The following is a 26,099-nucleotide window of genomic DNA, read 5'->3' as shown; positions in this document are numbered from 1 at the left end:
TGCGGAACCGCACATCCCGATGTGCATCACCGCATGTGGAAATGCTAGTTGGGATGTGTAGTTCCGCATGCGGGTGTGCGTGACGGAATGTGCAGTTTCGCATGCGGAACTGCAAGCGGATGTGTGCAGTACTGCATGCGGTCGGTTGTAATACCTGGTTTGAGACCTTGACGTGTTTTTGAGACCATAACATGTTTTTGAGACCATAACAGGTTTTTGAGACCATAACATGTTTTTGAGACCTTTTCTGTTTTTGAAACCTTTCTCTTTGTTAAGGACCTTTCTCTGTTTTTGAGACCTTTCTCTGTATTTGAGACCTTTCTCTGTTTTTGAGACCTTGCTCTGTTTTTTGAGACCTTTCTCTGTTTTTGAGACCTTTCTCTGTTTTGAGACCTTTCTCCGTTTTTGAGACCATTCTCTGTTTTTGAGACCTTTCTCTGTTTTTGAGACCTTTCTCTGTATTTGAGACCTTTCTCTGTATTTGAGACCTTTCCCTGTTTTTGAGATACTATTGAGACATTGTTGTGTGTTTGTTTCTGAGACCTTTCTGTTTTGAGACCGTCTTGGGCTGTTGCGACATTACTGTGTGTTTGTTTCTGACAGCTTTCTGTGTTTTTGAGACCTTATTATATACTTTTGAGACCTTGTTGCAAGTTGTGTGTTTATTTCTGAGACCTTTGTGTGTTTTTGAGACCTTATTGTACTTTTGAGACCCTTGTGTGGTTTTGAGACCCTTTTGGCCCTCACGGCCGCCCATAGATAGGCCTTACATTGGCCAGACATTTTGAAACTTTGCAATGAGTTTTAGTAAACATTCAAACGTACAGTATTGGGGTTTGAACATGAGGTCATATTTATGAAATTTGCTACACAAGTAACATTTGTACTCCAATTGATGCTCAAAGCAATTGTCCAGTGTTTCCCTTACAAACTTCCATTTGATAGTCTTAATTCACTGTTTTTGCCATATTTTGGCCATGTTGAGCTATAATTAGTGAGCATCTGCACATCTCAGCTTACAACAATCCATTTTCCAATCCAAAGAATTTAAAGATGGTTGCTTTTTTCTTGTATATTCGACACAACCACCTTACGTGTATCAAATGTGATGACGAATCCATCAGCCACCTTTTTCTTCTTGTCCTGCTCCAAGATCTCCTCTTTTCCGACCTATAATACACAATGATGTTCTTGCTGTCTACCTGGAATGACCTGTCTCCTCTTAGGGTATGGCGTATCTCCAATTACATCACACTTCATTCCCTCCGCTGGCCTGAAAATTGAGCATGTTAAAATATGAGAACATAAATTGAACTGCTGTTTTATAAGAGCTTAAAACAAACTAAAGCAGTAGCAACTGACAAGTAGGTGAACTTTGGATGGATCTAAGAAAGCAGTGTTGCCAAAAATTTTGCAGTGTCAAGGCGTAGCGAATTGGTTTGCCAGGCTGCAAGGAATGACTCTCAAGGAGCCCAATTTTAAAGATTCCAACATAAGTGCCCACCCTTACGAAAATGCAAGCAATGAAAAATGTGTGCGGAAGCATGCAGCACGCGTGCGACAGTGTGCAGCACACGTGCAGATGTGTGCAGCATGCAAGCAAGGCCTGCTGGTTGCGTGTTCATGTGTGCGAACCAGCTGTGTGCATGCAGGCACCGCACACAAATATCCACCGCGCACACAATTTGCTTGCAGAACCTGCGTGCAGACTACCAATCTGTACGCAAATTACGTGCAGACTACACTTGTGTGCGGACTGTAGGACTGCATGCAAATTGCACGCATCTTGCATGCAGCACGCATATTGCTGCATGCATGCAGGATTTCCAGATCACAAAGTTAGAATGCTGCACGCATACAGGGTTTCCAGAAGCAGTAAAGGTAAAATGCTGCATGCATGCAGGATTTTCAATGACTAATTCACCTTTACACAACTGACATCAAGTCACAATTTGGCAATGATCTAGAAGTGAAAATATTTAAATGTTTACAATGAATAAATAAGTTAGCCTTCGGACCAAAATTTTCTAAGTATTTAACCTTCAGACCAAGATTTTTGGCAGACCAAGAGGGGGGGCAAGCAATTTTGGCAGGCCAACAGGGAGAGGGGCAAGCATTTTTGGCAGGTCTAGATGGGAGGGCAAGCAAATTCTTGTTTCGATAGTTGGCATTTCAACTTTGGGCCAATGTTGGAATGCCATTCCTGTTTTGATAGTTGGCATTGAAACACTGGGCCAATGTTGGAATGCCATTCCTGTTTCGATAGTTGGCATTGCAACATTAGGCCGATGTTGGAATGTCATTCCTGTTTCGAAAGTTGATATTGCAACATTGGGCCAATGTTGGAATTCCATTCCTGTTTCAATAGTAGGCATTGCATCATTGGCCCAATGTTGGAATGCCATTTCTTTTTTCGATAGTTGGCATTGCAATATTGGGCCAATGTTGGTATGCCATTCATGAATCAACAGTTAATTGGCACTGCAAAAAATCAAAACAAAATTCAACATTTTTATAGTGAATGTTATCAATATTCACAGTAAATTTGATCAATATTCATAAAATGATGCACTTTGGCTGGTTTAGTCATCAAAATATTGCTTATATTAACTTAAAACACTTAATCAAATGTGTATACCCCAATAGCTCAAATGGTAAAGCATCAGACTCCCATGCAGAAGGTCCCAGGTTCAAAATCAGGTAGGTTAAGTTAGATAAGTGACTTGTATAAAATTAAGCTAGGCAATTTTGGTTCATTGTGAAATGGATAGCCAGGTTATGTAAGACTAATTGTAAGGACAGTATACACTGTTAACCATTATTTTTGATTTTTTTTTTCATGATTTTGTCTCGCATATATATGGCCAGTACGTGCTGCACGCATGCAGTGCACGCTAATGGATTTGCATGCTGCATGCGAACTGCACACGCTCATGACCTGCACGCATGCAGCAAGCATCTGCACGCTTCCCTGCATGCGTGCCTCGTTCCAAATATACGCATCCGCACGCTACCAACTGCACGCGTGCTGCATGCGGTGCGGCACGCGTGCTGCTTGCATGCTGCATGCGTTCAAAAACTGCGTGCCATTTTCGTAAGGGCAATATCAGATATATGGACAATTCACCCGGATTTAGAACGTAAATCACCCAATTGAGCGGAAAAGCAATTCACTTAAAAACATACGGTTCATGGGAAGTTACCGACCAAACAATCAATGGTCACAAAAACCCATTGTCATTCCATTTTGGAGCTTCAGAGACTAAAATCTTCAAAATTCGGTTGAATTGAAAGGAAAATATAGTCACATTACTGCCGCGAACTGACTCTTGCAATGCAAAGTAGCCCAATTTTAGGCTACATTACTTACCAGATGTTTCCAAATTTAACCAAAGTTAATGCTTTATTTAGCTAAATGGTGACAGATAATAAATGCATTCTAAAAAAAAAAAAAAAAATCATGCTTTTAACAAACACAAACATTTTTCCTAACAGTTCAATTACAATGTACCATCAACATTTGACAATACTATGATTGAGCTTGTTCAAAATTTAAATATCTGGGTTTGAGACTTTCTTTTGGTCTCTCATGGTTGACTCAAATTGTCACCCATCAAGACAAACATCTTCTTTACTATATACATTAGTTAGCACATGTTTGGATCTCATTTCACTCTTTTGTTATAAAGTTTGTTTCCACGGATTCAAATATCAATTGATGTATCGATCTATATTCAGTGTGCTAATAATTCATCTCAAAGCCCCGTGCACATTAGTAAATTGGCCCATTGTTTGTGTTATTCCTGCTGGATTGAGTAAATTTCTTTCTGCTGTTTTATTTTTTTCTGATCCACCACACAAAAATTTCACGTCTGACATAGTCAGACCTTAAAATAGCCTAAAGCGTAAATCTCAATAAAAATGCTTCATACATGTAATTGTATTAGCCACAGTGCAACCTCCATAAGAGATGAAAAGGTGGTCTATTCTTGCCACAGATATTTGATTAATTTTTTAATTGGGAAGGGCTTTGAGACAAACTATCAAATCAAGATGGCCTAATCACTGCGTGCTGATGATGCATCTGTTGTCATTGATAGATATTGACTCCGTGGAACAGACTGAAAAGGAGGTTAGTTTCGTAAAATTCTTTTATTGTATTGCATGCATACTTTGAGGCTATTCAAGCTACATTGTTTTTCTTCTCTTTTTTATGAATGTGTCCCTCTTAATAAAATATATTGATTTTTATCTTGAAAACATGAATACCTAGATATTGATTGCCCTAATTAGCATGGCCATTGACTAATGACAAGCCTCGATTTTAATACATTTGTAAATACCTTGTGGGGACTTCAGTTTAGGTATAGATGAAAGCCCAGTTACTGATTATCCATCATATAAGTTTAATTTCAACTTTAGTTTATTCATTGATACATGCAATATGGTCTTGGCCATGGGTGGAAAAAGGTAATTAAAAAGGAGGGATATCTTGGAATGCAAAGCTGAAATTTGGGGACTCCAAGCCTAAAGACCTGAAAATATAAAAGTTAAAGAGACAATCTCACCAGGAATTCCAGAGATCGTTCAAGCTAATGATCACAGTGAATGGTTACGGGATACCACAAGCAGCAGAGCTCCTGCAGATGACAGATGCCAATGTTGCAGTCGGTGCAGTTCTTCGACCCCAAACTCATGAAACTTCTCCGGTAGAAAAAATGCTGCAAAAAAAAAAGATACAGAACCTGTCAGTGGCTATGTAGAAGCACATTTGACTACATGCATAAATGCTATACAAGACTGTGTAACTGAACATAACTTGATGAAAGCTGGCTGATGACACCAGGCAACCTGTTAACCAAGTGGGGAGTGAGTGGAATCATCAGGATGAAATGCAACTGAAATTGCAAAATGCTACTCACAATTTTGGAATTGCTACTCAAATCTGAAAGTGAGTAGCATTTTTTGCTACACAAAAAATATTCGAAAATCGATCACTGGTGTGAACAGAAATTCACTGTTTGACCCGCATTACTAGAAGCAAAACGCAACCATTATCACCCCATTTCTATTGTGTCTGTCTGCACTGGGAAAAGAATGATTCAGTTCTTTGGCAATAAAATCTATGGGCGGCCAAGACACACACAAAGGTCTCAGAAATAAACACACAATAAGGTCTCAAACGTATAATAAGGTCTCAAAAACAGAGGAAGGTCTCAGAAATAAACACACAATAAGGTCTCAAAAGTATAATAAGGTCTCAAAAACAGAGAAAGGTCTCAGAAACAAACACACAACAAGGTCTCAATATACAATAAGGTCTCAAAAATAGAGAAAGGTCTCAAAAACAGAGAAAGGTCTCAAAAACAGAAAAAGGTTTCAAAAACAGAGGAAGGTCTCAAAAACAGAGAAAGGTCTCAAAAACAGAGAAAGGTCTCAAAAACAGAGAAAGGTCTCAAACACAGAGAAAGGTCTCAAAAAAAGAGAAAGGTCTTAACTGAAACAGAAAAAGGTCTCAAAAACACGTTATGGTCTCAAAAACACGTTATGGTCTCAAAAATACGTTATGGTCTCAAAAACACATTATGGTCTCAAAAACACGTTATGGTCTCAAAAACACGTTATGGTCTCAAAACACATTATGGTCTCAAAACACGTTATGGTCTCAAAAACACATTATGGTCTCAAAAACACGTTATGGTCTCAAAAACACGTTATGGTCTCAAAAACACGTTATGGTCTCAAAACACATTATGGTCTCAAAAACACATTATGGTCTCAAAAACACGTTATGGTCTCAAAAACACGTTATGGTCTCAAAACACGTTATGGTCTCAAAAACACGTTATGGTCTCAAAACACGTTATGGTCTCAAAAACACGTTATGGTCTCAAAAACACATTATGGTCTCAAAAACACGTTATGGTCTCAAAAACACGTTATGGTCTCAAAACACATTATGGTCTCAAAAACACGTTATGGTCTCAAAAACACATTATGGTCTCAAAAACACGTTATGGTCTCAAAAACACGTTATGGTCTCAAAAACACGTTATGGTCTCAAAACACATTATGGTCTCAAAAACACATTATGGTCTCAAAAACACGTTATGGTCTCAAAAACACGTTATGGTCTCAAAACACGTTATGGTCTCAAAAACACGTTATGGTCTCAAAAACACATTATGGTCTCAAAAACACGTTATGGTCTCAAAAACACGTTATGGTCTCAAAAATACGTCAAGGTCTCAAACCAGGTATTACAACCGACCGTTATATGTGCAGTACCACATGCAGTACTATACTGCACACATCAGAAGGCGAAACTACACATTCCGTCACGCACTTCCACATGAGGAACTACATATCCCAAGAGTGGGGATGGGTGCGACCACACCTTCACCCCCAAATTTGTACAAGTATACACAAAGTACCAAAATATCACATTTTTGTGAGCATAGCAAGCAAAAAATCAGGTTTTTTAACGCTTTTTTGGTTTAAAAAGGTGAAAATTCCACTTTTCACAATATCACCCCCCTGAAAAAAAAGTGCACTTTCTCAAAATCAGCACCTCCAAAAAAATCCTGCGTACTACGGGCCTGAGGGAACTGTGACAAGCCCTCTAAACTAAAGAGCATTACTTCTTGTCATTTATATAAAGCACTTATGTTTTAGAGCTAATAATTCTGTTTGTACTGAATTTATTCCTAAAAATCACGGAATTCACCTTTAATGCCAAATTTGAGTACTTTCTACCACTTTTATGAAAGTACATAAAAGATTCTGAATCAGCACCCCAAAATTGACTAAGAACACTTCTCAAACCTTGTATAGCTCTCTGTGTAGACCCCAGTCCGAAACCCCGTCAGTCCGACACCAGCGCCTTAGACCGCTCGGCTATCAAGGCTTGATGGTGTCATGATGAAAATTTTAAAATATAATCGCAACTTCATTACTTCAACATACCACGTGACAAGCAAATACAGAAAACGTACCATATTTTGGAATTTTATTTGTTTAAAAACATTAATGTGTGTTAATAGCGCTCAATTGTTGATAACTGCGTGTTTTATATACAGAAATAGGAATGAGGCTATACACGCACAATAGTATAATCGATTTTGATTCACACGTGCGCTACGAACTCGCTCGTCGTATAGACGAATCCAACGAGCCAAGTCATGGTCAGGATTTGGTCGGCCATCTTTGGTTTCCCGCTAGCACCAACCTGGGGTTTTGAGCGCCCGATTGTGCAAATAAAAGCCGCCTAACACCTGGAGAAGATGCAAAGACGAGGAGGGTTAATAGAATAATATATACAATAGAGGTAATCCTGTCGCATCTATTCATACAGTCCTTTTGTTCATCCATTTGTACATCTATGAATAGATGCGACGTGATTACCTGCGGAATTATCTCTATTGTATTATTCTATTAACCCTCCTCGACATTATCTAGGTGTAAGGCGGCTTTTATTTGCACAACTGTTGGAACTGTATTGTGTTGTAAACTTAAATCAATCTTTTGTCTACCTGTGTTTTCGCGGAAGGTGTACAACGGGTGATGGAATGCAGTTTAAAATTTCCGCCAAGGCCGAATCATTTCACATTTTGGATGCATTGTAGCCGACGGGGACCCAACTAAAGGCTGCTAGTCAGGTGTAGGGATGCTTGTATTTGGATTCGTCTATACTAAAAGCATAGATTATCAATGTGGCGTGGCCTACCATTTTGCTTGTAGCTTCTTTTATACACGTCGATGTTTTCATCAATTACACAATTAATCCACATTAGACCCATAATTTTATTTCAGGAAATAAAAGATTAGATTACCATAAAAACGAAACAGTTATCATTGGTTGGGTCTAATGTAATTTATACATGGAATTTTCAACGTTTTTTCTATCGCCATTCTCGCTCAATTAAAAAAATATTTTGGCGTATATAAAATTGAAATAAAATTTTCTGCCTCATAAACGACATCAAATGTGCCACAATTGGGTATCACGAATCGTTATATATGATGTGCAGTTAATATTCATATTTTCTTTTATACAGAGGATGCTTCGGTTTTTACAGGAAAAATATTTTCTTGAAAACCCTCTCACTCGGTTATTTTAAAAAGGTAACCACGCTTCCCTAGAATGTGCAATAATTACAATTAAAATTTTTCTTATTCTAACAGCAAGCGTTTCTAAAATGCAGTATGGCGAAATGTGGTGTAGATATTAACAAACCATCTAACCCAATAAGTATGATAGGGCCTATATTGTGACGAGTTTAGTAACTTAATTTAGCATGTGATCCTAGCATCCTTTTTTATGACATTTTTCAGTAGATATCCACGAAAAAGCTTATTCACAAAATTTCAATCCGATTTTGCGTTTGCGAGTTATGCATGATTATGTGTATTATTTCATAGGCCATGTTGTAATTTCGATCTGGTATACCGGTACCAGAACAAAATTCAAATTTTTCATGTCACGATATTTTTGCTAAATGAATTAATCTGCAAGAAATATTTAGTACATAAACATTATGTAGCCAAAAGTTCCCAAATGGTATAAAAATCTCAACTTTCTTTTTGAAAAAGTGGGGGGATGAGGCTGTGGATCACGAAATGCCCTTTTAACTGCATGTCAAAGCACGTAGCCATTTGACTTAAACTTTTGATTAATACATCCAATTCGGAAATGTACCCAAAATTGCAATACATCCAAACATATTGCAGTTCCCCATACGGAAATACACCTAAAAATATTGCAGTTCCCCATGCGGGACTGCAAGCGGATGTTGCAGTACTGTATGCGGTACTGCATATATACGGTCGGTTGTAATACCTGATTTGAGACCTAGACGTGTTTTTGAGACCAATATGTGTTTTTGAGACCAAGACGTACTTTTGAGACCCTTTTGGCACTCACGGCGCGGCCGCCGGGGTCAAAAGGGTCAACGCCGAGGAATACTATGGGCGGCCAAAAAAAGGGTGAAAAACACGTTCATGTCTCAAAAACACGTCTAGATCTCAAATCAGGTATTACAAAGTCAACCGACCGTTATGTGCAGTCTATGTCTCTGAGGTATATGTCTCTGAGACCTTTTCTATTTTTGAGACCTTTTCTGTTTTTGAGACCTTTTCTGTTTTTGAGACCTTTTTCTGTTTGTGAGACCTTTCACTGTTTTTGAGACCTTTTTTGTTTTAGAGACCTTTCTCTGTTTTTGAGACCTTTCTCTGTTTTTGTGACCTTTCTTTGATTATGAGACCTTTCTCTGTTTTTGAGACCTTTCACTGTATTTGAGACCTTTCTCTGTTTTGAGACCTTTTTCTGTTTTTGAGATCTTTCTCTGTTTTTTCTCTGTTTTTGAGACCTTTCTCTGTTTTTGAGACCTTTCTCTGTTTTTGAGACCTTCCTCTGTTTTTGAGACCATAACGTGTTTTTGAGACCATAATGTGTTTTTGAGACCATAACGTGTTTTTGATACCATAACGTGTTTTGAGACCATAACGTGTTTTTGAGACCATAACATAATGTGTTTTTGAGACCATAATGTGTTTTGAGACCATAACGTGTTTTTGAGACCATAACGTGTTTTTGAGACCATAACGTGTTTTGAGACCATAACGTGTTTTTGAGACCATAACGTGTTTTTGAGACCATAACGTGTTTTTGAGACCATAACGTGTTTTTGAGACCTTTTTCTGTTTCAGTTGAGACCTTTCTCTGTTTTTGAGACCTTTCTCTGTATTTGAGACCTTTCTCTATTTTTGAGACCTTATTGTACTATTGAGACCTTGTTGTGTGTTTGTTTCTGAGACCTTTCTCTGTTTTTGAGACCTTATTATACTTTTGAGACCTTATTGTGTGTTTATTTCTGAGACCTTTATGTGTTTTTGAGACCTTATTATACGTTTGAGACCTTATTGTGTGTTTATTTCTGAGACCTTTGTGTGTTTTTGAGACCTTATTGTACTTTTGAGACCCGTGTGTGATTTTGAGACCCTTTTGGCCCTCATGGCCGCCCATAAAAATCGATAAACATCTATGTCACACCCGAAGGATGAACATGTTGGATTATAATTGAAAACAGCGGTACTGTTCACACAAATAAGAATTATGAACACAAGACAACAGTAATTTAAATCTTCTGTACATACCAATTAGAATAAGACTGATCCATTATGATAAACAGGTAAATCATAGGCCTATCAACTGGCAACTCTCAGCTGGTTGACCAAATCATGCACTAAGCTAGAGTTTTCCAAAATCACAACAAAAAAAATGAAAGTTTAATTTTGGTATCTGTACAATCTATTCCTGAGATAAGAAAGTTATTTTCATGCAAACACAGGGGTGCAAGGTTTTTAGGCTCAAGATTTCCTCAATCATACATGTATCATGCATATAATAGCTTTATTCTGCACTTCAAAAGATGATAATGTAACATAGCGTGTATTTTTAGAGCGACTGTATATTGACTTCGAGCTTCAAAAAGGCTTTATGACGACAATGTGCGCGTGTCGGACAGAGGCTCCTTTCCCCTTTTATTTTCCTTTGCCCCATTCCTCTCATTTTTTGTCAGAGCACAACTTGTTTAGTGCTTTATGGTTCTTCTTTTTAAATTTCCTCAATATTTTCTTCTTTGTTAGCATTAGTATTGATATTGATACACTGAATTCCTTCATGACTTTTGTTCCCATAAAATCCTCATTGCTGCCTCTGTAAATTTCCTCAGATATGATTGCTGCCTCTCTAAATTTCCTCAGATATGAGCCATGTTCCCACCTGTCTTCATCCAACTTCTTTTTTCCTGTTAAATTACATTGAATACCTCTTATGGTGATGAATTGTAAATTTCTTCATGTCCCATTTCCATATTCTATCTAACACCAACACCTTCCTCTTTTTTGCTCTTACTTATTTCTTGAACAATAATGTGAATTCCTCCCAATTTTGCACAACCAGTGTCTTTAAAGATTTCCTCTCTTCCATTCATGCAGTAGCTTTACTTCCTCACAGCCCTCCCCTATTATCTTCACTCACTCATCACTCATCTTCTTTTTCTTTCCTCTTTTCCCTCTTCCTCTTCTTTTTCTTTTCTTTTCTCTCCTCCTTTTCCCTCTTTCTTTTTTCTTCCCATGGCATTATTTCCTCAATTTTGACTCTCATTTCCTAGGAGTGGTGCTCCCTGCTCCCGCACAATTTGCATCCCTGGAAACAAATTACTAATATCGAATCAAGAAGTAACAATTATTTTTGTGAGTTTTTAACCCAAAACAGGTCGAAGCAACTAGATAAATTGTACATAAGGTGGAATTAGAAAGGTAAAATAATCAACCCGGGTCAATTTTCTTCATGAGAGTGGCTATAGTGTGAACAGAGATTTTTTGAACCCGGGACCCGGGTATAACCCGGATTAACTCGGGTCCCGGGTAAATAATTCATATGTGAACATGACCTTACAGAGCCGATCATTGTAAAGAACTACAAACATTAGGCTTGTTCAGACGATCGCTTGTAAAGTCGCTTGTAACTAAATTCAAATGTATACTTGTATGTAGTGTCCGTCTAAACGCACTCGCATGTAGCTATGCAAGTTACAAGTGACGATTTTACGAATCTTACGTAGTATGGGGCATTAGGGACCACCGGATATCGCAAAAATCATAAAATTGCAAAATTGTCTTTAAAAGTACATGGTCCTGTGTCATAAGCAGGGACAGGCGATTTGCGCGGAACTTTTTCTCCGCACAATTGGCTTCTTTTTTTTTTCCTGTGGGCAGGGATACATGATTTGCACTGAAAAAAGAGTTCCGCGCAATTTGCTATTTTTTTCCGCGCAAATCGCCTGTCCCCAGGAGTCATAAGCTGGGGTACCTTTGTGTTACATGTCATAAATTGTTGAAAATCAGAGGTGGTGTGGCATAAAGTGCTGTATCATTTTGTCCATAAATCTGACAATATAGTAAAAGTATATATTTTCGAATAGCTTATAATACAGGGATAATAACTTTTGAGTTTCAAATTGATATACAGGGTTGCCCAAAATATATACAGGGTGAAACAAAAAGATAAGTGCTTGAAAACTATAGATGTACATGTAATTTACCTATTTATTTTTCACTAAAATGATTTTAGCAATAACAGTGATGTGAATAGTATATTGATGATGCTTTCACAAAATATACAGTTTGTTTAAGTTTTGCCTAAAGTTAAAATATACAGGGTGTGCCAAAAACCTGTAGAAAATTTTATATAAAAATTTAGATAACTGTTAACGTACACATTATTTGGCCATGTAAACAAATGACTACCCAAATATACTCCAGAATGACTTGAATGGTGCAGATTACAGTAAAAATGTTAAATTATGCCATACAAAATTATACAGGGTGTCAATAAATAGTAACACAACATAATTCCTGCTATAAAATATACAGGGTGTCATTAAATAGTACCGGTAACACAACATAATTTCTTCAATTTTAAATGTACAAGTGATCTTTAACTTCAGACATGTACCTTGTCCCTTACAAAATGTTTCATACAATGTAATTCCAGTGTACAGTGTACTTTGTAATACAATGCTTTTAAAGCATGTCGATAACTAGGCATGATGATTGAAATGTGCACAAAAACTTAGGCCTTTTGGAATTTGGAAATTAAAAAAAAAAGATATTTTGAAAAGATTAGGACCTATTTTGTGATATATTATACTATTTATATATGTAATTCTAGATTCCTAGAGTCAGCAGCTTTCCAAAAATGTATACTCTTACTATGCTAGGGTGAATGGCTCAAAAGATTTTTAAAAAATTGGATATGCAATGAAATCGCACAACTTCACACTTTGAATTACTGAGTCTTGCATAACGACAAACAGGGTGGTCATGTGACATGCATTTACATGTAGGCCTACTTAAAAAATAAAATAAATAAAATACAAATTCCGATGTTAACATCTAGCGCCTTTCCCCAGATCTCAGAGGTTTGTAATTTCCCTGCCATGGTGAATCATCACAATCAGATCCGTGATCGCAAACCTGTCTGCACTTAGATCCCCAATTATCTGTGCAGCTCCCCAAATACCATTGGATGAAGGGAGTTTTGATATTTACCAAACAACTTATAACCTATTTTTGAAAGCAGGAGGAAACTGAAGATCCTGGAGAAAACCTGCGAGAGCGAGCATGGAATCGGGAACCCAATTGCACATTAGTTTGTGTGCCGCGCCGGGGCTTGAACCCGAGTCCTCAGTGGTGCAAGGCGAGAGAACAACCGCTGCTCTCTCTAGGGTTCTTGTTATAATAAAATAAATTTAATATAATCTAACTGCAACATTTTCCCTTTCAAATGAGACCAAATATTAATATTTCCATTAAGGTTTGCTAACAAAAATTAACAAAATTAAAAATGATAGTGAAAAATTATGATTCTGCATAGACTTTATACAGTCCCTCCCCCTAATCCTCCTCCCCCTAATCCTCAGCCACCCTTGGCACATTTCATTTAAAATGTTATGAAAAAGAATGAAAGTTGATTTTAAAACAGCACTTTACATGAGTAATAAAGAAAAAATTACCTTAAATTTAAGGCCTTTTAGGAAGGGGTATGAACAGTATTTATTGTGGGACATTATAGCACATCAGACATATCGAATTGCATTCTGAATACGAAGAATGTCCTTCTGATATCAAATAATTTTGATTTTTTGAAATTCGCCATACATGTAATACACATTTTATGGCAAATCATTAAAAATTGATATTTTTTATATTTAACAGTACCGTACTTGAAGTAAACTTTATAAATCTGATGATTTATACTTAAAGTGTATGTAGGTGGGATGAAAAGCCGACGATCAATTGGAAATTTTGACCTTTCGTATTAAAGATATGGATTTTTTTCACAAAACACAAAAAAAAAATAGGTCTCTTGTGCTTGATCTTTCATTACATAACTTGTTCCCTAAGTTGTAAACAAATTTCACTCATTACAAATATCCGCTATCACCCACATCTTAACGGGATGGGGAAAAATGAACTCTAAAATTTCGATTTTGAAGCCATTTTTCAAACTTCACCACGGTCAAGGTCAAGTCACATATTGAGATGGGTTTTGTATGTGATGTGTCAAACTTCACACTACTCTTTCCTAGGTTGACAAAAATTGACCCGGGTCGATTTTTTTGAGGTTTTTTCCTGTAACCCGGGTCTAACCCGGGTTGTACCCGGGACCCAGGGCAAAACAGGCATAGTGTGAACACGACCTAAGTTTCTTTAAATTCAAAAATTACTTTCTGAGGTACCGGTATAGAATGCTTGGTCATCTTTTGGTTGAGATCATTTCCTGTGATTACCTGCTTGGTGCATTACTGAATACAGTTTGCACGATTTCAATCACTTCACCTGGAAAATGAGACCCATCATACTCAACAACATGAACAAATTTTGTATCAGTCATACAAATCTCAGTATCAACTTGAAATGTCACTGTGGCTGTTAGCTAGTCTCAGGATTTCCAGTATCTATATTTCTTGGGCTAGATTTTTTTTGGGGGGGGGGGGAACTAAAAATTTTGGTTGCATCATTTTGACCAGGTATTAGTAATGGGATATAGAGCATTTCTTTTAGAGAGACTGTACAAGTTTAAGTCTTCGAGCTTCAAAAAAGGGACTTTATTATGGTAAAAATTTGGTATACATGTATTTACACTATTTTGGCGCATGATCAGGGTGAGGGTGGAACTGGCTCCTTGAACCTGTTCTCTATCTTTGCCTTCCATATTTTTACTTTCATTTTTCTGTAAGAAGGGCACCTTTATCTTTAATTTTGGCCCCCACACATGTGTGTTTGCCTGGTTGTTTCTTTGTTTGCTTCTTTGTTCGGCTGCTCGGGAGGAAGCGAATTGATTAATCCACTGTGCAGCTTCAACACAATAATCGATCAACTACATACTTGGTATACTATGCCAGATAGATAGTTAGGTATGGTGATAGGATATGGTGGCTTGATGTGCTGTATAGTTTTGTGTTATTTGCATATTTATGAATATTAATGAGCTTATTTGCATATTTTGCCTACATTTTCATTGATCCACTCTGCAGCTTAAGTGCATAAAATAACCAATCAACTTGAAACTTGGTTTGGTGATTGTATATTGTGACCTGATGTTTGTCATGAATGTTATTTGCATATATGCATATTAATGAGCCTATTTGCATATTGCATATCATTTGTATTTACAAAACATTGTTATTTACACACTTTTGAGTGAGTGCCACCTTAATTACGAACCCCGTAATTCTAGTTTGCCGGGGAAGTCTGCCCCACCTGCTCCCCCAACTGGCTACACTACTGCTAGAAAGTTGTTACCATGGTTACATTTATGCATATTCATGCAGTTGGGAGATACCTCTATTACTGCCAAGTGGTATTTTGCATTACCTTTGCTGGTACAGGGGGGAAGTGGGCTATGGTAACTCGTGCTACATCGGTAACTCGTGCTACTGGTAACTCGTGCTACAGTTTTTAAGGGGTCATTATTATGTGGTGGATAGTGTTTTGTATTTCAATTTCTTATTTTTATTCAAGGTACTACTAGTAGAAGGAAAATAATAAGTGGCATCAATTAAATTGTCAACATTTTGTAAATATATTAAAAAATGCATCTCTCGGTAACTTGTGCTACACCATATTTAGTGTTATGAAAACACAATGAAAGGAAAAAACTAGCGGGGGGTTATTTAAAATGTGATGGATATTTCTTGAAGACCATATTTCATATAAAATGTATCAAATTAAAAAGAAAAGTGCCCCTGTTTAATAAAATAGACCCACTTAGAAAATATCCAAGTTGAACAGGATTTTTCAACTAAAAATACACTCTCCGAAGAAAGTTTTTTTTAAAACAAAATGTTAGAAAAATGCAGAAAAAAGTTTAGAACTTGAACATTACATCTGCTTGGAATATTATGAAAGTTAAAAGAAATACAAAAAGGCAATTTTAGTTTTTTGAGTCATGTCCACTTTTGCTTGGAATTGCCCATTTATACATTTGAAAATTAGAATAATCAGGCTGTATAATGAGCCCAAACTTGATGCAATTGGACCAAGAATAGCCCTGTGAGAACAAGTTAAATTAGAAAGAGGCGAGAAAAATGTAACATCACCAGGTATTTTGGGGTCCCACCATAAGACACATGACCAGCTCCGAATTTGCACACGATAGTTACGCATTCGATGCTAGAGTTGTATGTTGCTATCGTTTTTCGGTCAGACAGCGGTACACTTTTTTGCACCGGAGGTTATTTATTCTGTTAATGTTGAAATTTGGATGAAAGTTATTTCGATGAGTCAACTGTATCTTTTGAGTAAGATTTGCCTATTATGGACAGTTTAAAATTGTGCTGAAGTGTAATTTTCACAACATTTTTGTTTTGATGCGATCGTCTGTCGTGATCGGCTGTGACAGTGTTTACTTAGAAAGTAACTTCCATTGCTTAGTACACAGTGTCATGCTTCAGCATATCCGAAGTCTAGATTTTGAATGCAATGGTCTCTAGCCTAGAATGTGAAGCTATCGGTGAGCAAATTCTTGGCTAGACTTCTCGAGCAACACAATGACGTCGACCATCACTGGCACTGCCACTGCATATATTAATTATGACCAACAAATGTGGAGCAATGAGAATGATTGATACTTGGATATAATTTTACTAAGTAGAACTTACCCTGGAAGGTGCCGCGCCATATCATCGCATCGCCATCGGCAGTGCAGCTAGTGCATGAGTGTCAGCTGGTCATCACTCAGTGTAGACAACATACATGGTACCGCGGATACATTTACCGGCATTGACCGGGTAAGCTTAAAAACATTTTACACATGGACATGACATGATGACAGTTCAGTCAGTTGTGACACCGAAAATCACACCACCACACATTCAACAAATTATGCATTATGCGGCAGTAAAGTAGTGAATAAATCATGAAAATAGGGTTTCTCTATTTAGGCCAAAGACAGTTCCAAATGAAACAAAACAATGTTCGTATCGAAAACTCTGTTCATGATTCGCGGAATCGCGGTTTCCCATCGGTCACTCAGACTTCATTTGCAGTCGTTTTTGTAATTTTATTCGTCATCACCGGCAACACGGTACCGGCCAGAAAAGTATACGCTACAAACCGTATGATTCTGTATACCAAGCTATAAACTATTTAGCTTTGCATCGGTACTACCGCGTACTTGCGCACCGAAAGTGCACAGTAGGTAGTGTCGACTGTATCTTACACGGGTGCCAAATTAGCAAGCACCAATGAGCCATCAGGTGTCATGGACAAATCCCAGGGATAGTACAATCCCTTGGCAATGCATTGTAGGAATGTACCTGTGGGGCTGTATGCATGAATGTGACCTGTGTTGTTTCTATTGGATACCATCATTGCAACATATATGTTATCCTCATCATCACACTCTATCCCACGTGACCATACTACCCTACCTGTCACATCCTCATCTATCTTGGGTGTGAAGCTGAACACCTCATTACCTGAGTAATCTATTGCTACTACCCTACTGTATACTGAACCTGATGTATCGGAATGAGTCAGGATTTGATTCTTATTATTGACAACCATACTTCGATCAATAGCAATTGAGCATTTGATCTCCTTGACCACCCTACCATCAGGATATGTATGAATTGTTATGATATCCCTTGCCCTATCACCCACCAATACATTCCCTTCCCTATCTATTGCAATACACTGCAGGTCAACATGTGTGTTTTCATCTTCACCTTGGGCTAAGGTGTTGAAGCAGTGAAAATACTTCCCTTGCTTATCAAACACATGTATGAATTTGCATCCATATCCTACTACTAAGATGTCTCCTTGTGGTGATACACAAATATCAGTAACACATATTGGTTGGTTAGAGTCTTGATCTGTTGGCATAAATGACATCTTGTACTTGCCATCACTATCATGAATGTCAATCATGTTGCTCAGAAGGTTGCAGGTTGTTACTAAATCTCCATTATGAGGACTGCATGCAATACAGTGAGTAGGCTGAGGGAGTTTGATTTCTCTCTTCAGTGACCAGGTGCTCAAGGCTATGTAAGATATAAATGGTAAACATAATAGTGTCGATGTCATTCCAATATGATAATTGCATCATTGGGAAACAATAGTTACAATCTTATTTAGTCACCATTCTTTGGATATGAATAAATGACAATTTATCTAAAATGCATTGTTTTAATCAACATTACAAAGATTTGATTGAAACATACAAAAAGAAACATTTATTCATGTTCACCATTACTTTAAAATGAATAACTGACAATGAAACATAATTTGTCGATGGATTGGGTAGTATTAAAGGCAGTTGGTGTTAACATGGAAAATAAAGCACCAATTTGGCTTATTCACATAAAAAGCTGCTTCTTCAACATTTACATGATAAAGTTATCAATAAAACTGTTATTACCCCATCTTGTTTGATTAAGAATAATAATGTCCTAAGTTTGCTAGGCCACCCCCCCCCCCACACACACACACCAAACTTTACCGAGCCTTAAGGGGTATAGTCCATACAAGATTTTGTCACAAGTAAATTCTCAAAATAAAATTTTGATATTAATCCGCGATGTTATAAGGCCCGCCGATTACGAGCTGATCAAAGTATAGGTTACAATTAAATACAAACAGAGGAAGAGGCTTACGCATCATACACTGGAACATGGAAACATTCAAACATTACAACTAGCGCACGAGATCAAATTAATGATGCTTAATCGTTATTCTTAATATATCAATAGGCCTATACAGGGGAAAGAAGAATTACGCATCGCACACTAGCACATTTAAAGATGAATTTTCCATTTGCATGTTAGTCGCTCGAGGTCTCGCCTTTTGAGCGACTAACATGCTCACCATACCTCAACAAGACACCGATTATCTATGGTAATGGTCTGTTTCTCACCCTTTATCTACTACATACGGTGAGCCAAAATAAACGAATTTGTTGTGATGGTTTATTCATTTTCCAAAAGACAAACGGGAAAAGCTGATATGATTATCTTGTGTAAGTTTAGGGTTTTTCCAAAATAAAAACACACCGGGACAGTGTAATATTCTTCTCATGTGTCCTGCGTTCAAGTCTATGAGTCTTATCTTGTTACAATTGCAAGTGATTTAATCAAATCAATACAGCATTGATTTCAATCTATTTAACGCGTTAACGGGAGATTCTATTCAATTCACTCGATAGCCTTATTAATTCTTTATACATATTCGTAATATTAATAATGAATATGTAAATAGTTCAAAGGTCAAATTACCAAAATGGGTGTGTTTTACCTAGATATGACGGTAACCCATTTAACACCATAGAATATATATTATTTATCTTTAATATACTTATACAACAAATGTCCCGAACCAAATCAACGCATATTCCTGGGTACCCTCCTCAATCATCAGTCACCGACTCGCCGTGAGTGGCGGTCGGGAAGTGACTACGGTACGAGCACGTGAAGGTACAAATTATAGAGGCAAGACCTATATTGCGCTAAGAAGGTTAAGGATAGTGACGAGGGCGGCGACAGCTAGACGTTTGAATGTGCATACCGCCGTGTCACTGCACATGAGCCTACCTGTTGTGTCGAAGCACCCAAGCTATCCCGAGCTTTCCAGCAGCATAAGGTCGAACCAAAGTTATACCGAATAGTAACATTATCCCATTATGGTTCGTTGTATGGGCGGCCATTCATGTATAAATAAACGGTTCATACAAAGACAAAATCATATGAAAACCAACAAGGAATTAAGAATAGACCATCAAATTTAACGTTAAACGACCACATGCTTTTAGTAAAACAACACAAGAATAAGGCGCTTCGGCCAGATGACACGACGCGACGACGAGATGAAACAACGAAACGACGACGAAACAACGAAACGACGACTAATGTAAATTAAACGATAGAGGGCGCTATTAGTCTAAACAACCATAGACATACCACCTTGTTTGTCTGGGTAAACAACGACGCAACGACGAGACCAATATCGAAACGACGACTAATATAAACGACAGACTATTAATAAAGCATGTCTTTCTGTACATGATAATGCAGGGATTGACATGTAGGTCTGGCATTAAATGCTGAGCATGGATAAGCGACTTATGTGTCTTATTTACTATGGGCCTAAATATTAGCATAGGTCTATCATTCGTAATCATTAATAAAAACTTGCCCCCCGATCAAACGTAAACCTCCCCATTGAAATACACACAAAAATAAAGAAAAATATTGACAATTCTTTTTCTATCCTACAATATTTTAAAAGTATCCATTGGCTTTCCTTAGACCACGTCACCACTTCCATACTTAAACATCATAATGAGCATCATCATTGATAATGTATGCAATTGGCTAAAAATGACATTTTTGAAACATTCTCAGTAGAGGGTCTGTGATTAACTTTTTTAAACATTTAAAAGCAATGGTAAAAACTGGATTGTAATCATTGTTGTAAGCATTGAAGTTTAAGGTCATAAAAAAGTATTTTATTAGTGAATCGCTGAATCATAGCAGGATTATGATGATGATATTCGATATACATGTTATGATAAATTATTCCATAATTATTAATACATGATTCTATCGCCAACATTGCAACACCCTGAGTTCTGTATGCAACATATTGGTTGGGTCAGGGTCATATTACTATTTTTAGTATGTGCAAATGCATTAACCATAGACTCTGAAGACATGAGATGACCATGGGACTGGAGTTACAATGTATGTGGAGAGCAAACGTCGCTAGAATAATCCGATAGAAAAATCATGATCAAAATCACGGTTCTGCAATGCGTTTTCTCTTGACTTGCCAAGTTGCTATCATGATTAGCTATACTTTTGGGTTTTGTGTATCGTGTAGTAATTTAAAATTCGATTTAGCTCTACAGAGCAGATCATGGTTAATATTAGTAGGCCCCGGGAGTAGGCCTATAGTTTTATTCAGAATTGTCTTATTGAAATAAAGAATATATCCCTACAGATTATATTTATTAATTATTTCATTAGTTTATAAGTAAATTAGTTAATAAATAAATATTAATTATAATTAATTAATTAATTAATTAATTAATTATTCATTCATTCATTCAATCATTCATTCATTCATTCATTCATTCTTTTATTTATTTATTTATTTATTTATTTATTTATTTATTTATTTATTTATTTATTTATTTATTTATTTATTTATTTATTTATTTATTTATTTATTTATTTATTTTATTTTTTCACAAAAAGTGCTCAAATTGGGTATTTATTTTATTTTTTCACAAAAAGTGCTCAAATTGGGTGCTCTTAACCCGGGGGGGGGGGGAACATCAAACATTTTGGTGGGTATGTTCCCCGGAATTTTGAGGTGGTGGGTCTTTGGGGCTGACGGCCTACCGGTAAAAGGGTGTCTTTGGAGCTAGCTGCGAACGGTCAAAATCAAGGGTCTTTCTTGGCTTTTTGGTTGAAAATCGCCTGCAAAAACCAGAAATATGAGAAATGAGAAATTGTTGGGTCTTTTAGAGCTGAAATTATCAAAATCAAGGGTCTTTCGGAGCTCTATTTTGGTCCAATATAGGCCCAGCAAACACAAAACGTTTTCGACATCATTCGCAAAAGGTTATAAAAGATTGTCAGAAAACGTTTAAATGTCGGGTTATATAAAGGGTATATTAAGAGTATAAAACGTTTTCATAACCTTAAAAAACAATTTTTGATAATCTACTTCTCTGCAAACAAAAATGTTTTACAGAAAACGTTTAAATGTCGGGTTATATAAAGGGTATAAAAACGTTTTAATAACATTCCAAAAACATTCTTGAAAACTTGATACAAAACATTCTAAACAGAATGTTATTTTGGGGTTGAAAACATATTTTGCGAAAAATGTTTGCCCAAAATATTTGCAATAACGTTTTAAAAACGTTTTCATGACCTTTATATAACCCGACATTTAAATGTTATTAAAAGATTTTGAAAAAAAACATTTTAAGAACATTTCTGTGTTTGCTGGGTTCAAACATTTTAACATAATGTTATTTAAGTATTGACACAATATTTGGCAAAAATGTTTGCAAAAAATAGTTTAAAATAACAATTTTTGAAAACATTAAAAAAATATTATTGCAATGTGTTTTCATACAAAACGTTTTAAAATGTTATCATGACCTTTATATAACCCGACATTTTAATGTTATTAAAACGTTTTTACCTAAACCAAAAGCCAAAATATAACTTATTTAAAACGTTTTTAAAACATTTTTGTGTTTGCTGGGGGGTCTTTCGGAGCTGCGAAATCCAAAAAGGGGGTCTTTCCGGGGGAACATACCCGTATGGTCATTTGTGTTGAGTGGTCCTATGACCACAAAGAAAAGGGACCTCAGGGGCCCGTAAAAGGTTAAGAAAAGATACTTGTAATTAAGGCATATTTTCTTTGCTTTATATACGGGCCAACAAAGGTCTCTTGTCCATTAGGCCTAATGTATGTCTTTTTTGCTTTTTACAGGCCCTCCGAGGTCTCTTTTTTTCTCTTTATGGGTACATTATTATCTTTTCTTTGCTTATTAAGCTTTTTATATATTCACTAAGGTCTCTTTTCCTTCCTTTACGGGCCTATGGTATATTTTCTTTGCTTTTTACGGGCCCACTACGGTCTCTTGCCTTTACGGGTCCATTTTAAGGTCTGTTTTCTTTGCTCTTTTATGGCCCAAAAAGGAAACAAAAGTACCATAGCGGGTCCGTAAAAAACAAAGAAAAGAGACGTGGATTTAAATTTTAAAAAGGTAGCATTTGAAGCACACACTCTAATAGATATCATGATGCAGTCATGTCTACAGTAGAATTCATCTCGACCTTTGCAGGACTTAAACCCCATTAAAAGCTATTAAACCAAGATAACACTCATTGAAACAGCTCAACTGATTAAATCGGATCTTCTCTGGTTGTGCACATGTGTCTGTTTTCATGTGCGATATCGCAATAAAGCTGGTATTATAGCTTCAGTTGGGTAACCGATTATAAAGGAAACGAAAGGAAACAATGGTATGTGTACCTTTGTTCACGAAATGAGACAATGGCCTGCTTTTTGTAAACCAGCATTCTTGAAAATGAGCAACATAATGATTGTTGACTTAACACGGTTTGGAAATAATTTCTTCATATTTTTGGTGTTATCTGTCGTTTACATATCCTTCCTAAAACACAAAAGTGCGACCCTCTCCAAACACCTAAATTAGCTAAAAATTTAGGACATGTTACAAAACTATATTGTCTAGAATTTTAGAAGAGTACTTTTAATATTGGCCGGTTATTTTTCACACAGCGACGTTAACTAGGCAATAGCGTTTAATTAAGCGAAGTCGAATTAAAACCAAATTGTCAATGGGGAGAAAATTTTTGGCCAGGCGTATAAATGGTTTTTTTTTCCCTTGTGTATAATATGGATTAAGCCGTTGATCCACTTGGAGGTATGCACATCAGTGATTTCAGATATGCGTTCACCTATGTTAAAACAGGTGCAGGGTTATTGAATGCATTCATAATGGTTTTGTTAAAGGTTTTTGTTGTTGCTATGATACAACCAATCACTTGGCATAATTGTAGCTGGCAAATGCAAATGGGTTTTTGACTCACATCATGTTTTATCATCGAGAGATCAACGTCTACTGAAAAAAAAAAGGTTAAAGCATCTATGGTTAAATAGCTGCATGTCAATATAAAACAGTGACATGTTAATGCTTGCATTCGCTCTATGGCAATGTATAGCGATCTACCAACAGGATAAACAAAATGGCAACAGTAAAACAATCAGGGTGTGATTGTAACATAGATCGTGATTGTGCAGGACGGTGTGTCATCATGGTGGAATCTTTGTCTTTCGGCGGTATGGAAGGGACAATGTACTTGAGTAGGCAAGTTATGATTAATATGTTAATTATACGATGAAATAATAATGATAATAATAAATAACAGAAATAGCACTAACGAGGATCAATATGAAGGACAGCGATTAATTAATTTAATACATGTAGCGAAAAGATTACGCAACTATACGTATCCCTTATCTCTTGGAAATTTTATTAAATGTAAGCCTACATGCATAGGCCTACACATATAACATCTATAAGCCCCGCTATAAGCAGTGCCAAGAAATGAGTGCGTAAGGCATAAGATAAGGTGTGTTTTAAAACATTAAATAGTGCCAGCGTGGGCATTTCAGTGATCGAATAATTATGAACAATGCAGTTAAATAGATTAAGTTCAAACATGCTTAATACACATGAGCACAGTCATGGTAATTAAGGCGGAGGGCAAGTAGTATGACCAGAGTAGTATGACCTATGGTACCTTTCGAAGTACAGTGGGATCAAAATTATTATACAAATGCACGGTCAGATTCAGTTTCGAGTTAATGCGAGTTGATAGAGTACGTAAAACCAATATCCCACAAGTTCGAGTTTATAGCTATTAATGACGCTTCAGTTTGACATGGTTTCTTCAAAAAATCATAGGCCTAAACATGAATATTCCAGGATCTAATAGTAGTAGGCTAGTAATTATGGTAGGCAATAAGTACAAGGATAACTAGCGGGGAACAATATTAATCAAGCAACAAATGGTAGGGTCAAGGAGGTTACACTAAATTCATGGTTCTATTACTAATGAAAAACAGAATAAGAAGAAAGAAAAACTATTGTTTATCAAGAGAGATAGACCAGCTCTATATAATGGCAGAGTCTGGATCTTATCAAGTAATGAAGTGAAAACAATCTGACAAATAGGGATGGTCACTTAAGTCACAAATAAGGAAAATGGAAGTATAAGTAATAGGTCTAATATAAATATAAAAAATAATAAGCAGATACAGTAATAGCAAAATGAAACCCCAATTGTAAGGGTAATGATAGATATAATATAGATATGCAGTAAAATATAAAAACGGGAAGTAAAGAAGGCCAACAAGAAAAAATATCTTATTTTCTGGAGGTAAACAAATTGGGATGGTCACTTAGGTCACAAATAAGGAAAATGAAGTTTAAGTACTGTATAAATATAAAAATAATAAGCATACCAGATACAGTAATAGCATCTAGTAGATTAAAATGAAACACATTTTGTAAGGGTAATGATAGATACAATATAGATATGCAGTAAAATATATAAATAGTCCTTCAAGAACATAAATTAGTAACAAGGTAGAAAGGACCGATTAGTGGATCTGCATTATACAATTTAATATAACTATATCAAAGAATACATACAGGTAATATAGTGCAAGAAAAAAAAATAAATACAAAATAAATGGAATTGAGTATATTAGGCCTTAGGCCTAATATTAAAAAATTATAAATTACATGCGTTTAAGGGTAGACGAGGTATTGTTGGTCGAAGCAATCTAAAATCGATTTTCATTATCTAGATCAATATATTATTGAAAGTTAACACCTTGATGTTTTGCAAAGTTCTACAAATCGTATACTTTGCAAACTTGCTTAATTTATTGTTGTTAATGAGCTATGTACGTTTTACAAAAGTGTTGTTGTTTCAGCCCTCTTTACAACGTAACTCAAGAACCGCAGCACCTATTATAAAAGTATATCTGTGATATTTTGATTCTTCTACACGCTCGCTATGAATTGAGCAATGCAGTTTTTGCCAAAGCTCACAACCATTCATAAGATACTGTGAACTACCAAATCACAACAGTTTAAAATAATTAATAACCTTAAAGAGATTCTTTTGGGGGGTTGTCAATTAATACGAGTTATATTATTGAATTCGTGCATTCGCACAACTCCAGCGATGGTTTAGGACGTTTGTAGTGCAAGTATCGGGTAAAGCGCGAGAGGCTTGGTTAAAAAGAATGATAAAAACAAAAATTGTCTGGTACAATTGTAAAATTTGAAAACCCTTAAATGCTTATTACAGTGTGTAGCAAATACCCTGGCTGATAGTATGGAACATAGGCATATCAAAATATTGTAGTTGGCATGTATTTAAAGAAATTCTTTCGGGTGGTTGTCAATT

General features: G+C 36.4%; 1 protein-coding gene and 1 long non-coding RNA gene across 2 annotated transcripts; both read right to left on the bottom strand.

Annotated features, from left to right (window-relative positions):
• Positions 1-661: 661 nt before the first annotated feature.
• On the bottom strand, positions 662-17,291 carry LOC140145439 (uncharacterized). Its single transcript, XR_011858059.1, has 3 exons — positions 16,731-17,291; positions 4,569-4,721; positions 662-1,273 (listed from the first exon to the last, which is right to left on the bottom strand). It is a non-coding gene; the product is annotated as an uncharacterized lncRNA (long non-coding RNA).
• A 13-nt stretch (positions 17,292-17,304) lies between these two features.
• LOC140145441 (uncharacterized) lies at positions 17,305-18,000 on the bottom strand (the record flags this gene model as incomplete). Its single annotated transcript, XM_072167156.1, has 1 exon — positions 17,305-18,000. A coding segment is annotated over exon 1 (696 nt), but the record flags the coding sequence as incomplete, so codon positions are not given.
• Positions 18,001-26,099: the final 8,099 nt, after the last annotated feature.

The sequence above is a fragment of the Amphiura filiformis genome, unplaced genomic scaffold, assembly GCF_039555335.1.
Source record: "Amphiura filiformis unplaced genomic scaffold, Afil_fr2py scaffold_273, whole genome shotgun sequence".
Classification (NCBI taxonomy): domain Eukaryota; kingdom Metazoa; phylum Echinodermata; class Ophiuroidea; order Amphilepidida; family Amphiuridae; genus Amphiura; species Amphiura filiformis.
This window is presented reverse-complemented; position numbering and strand designations above follow the sequence as displayed.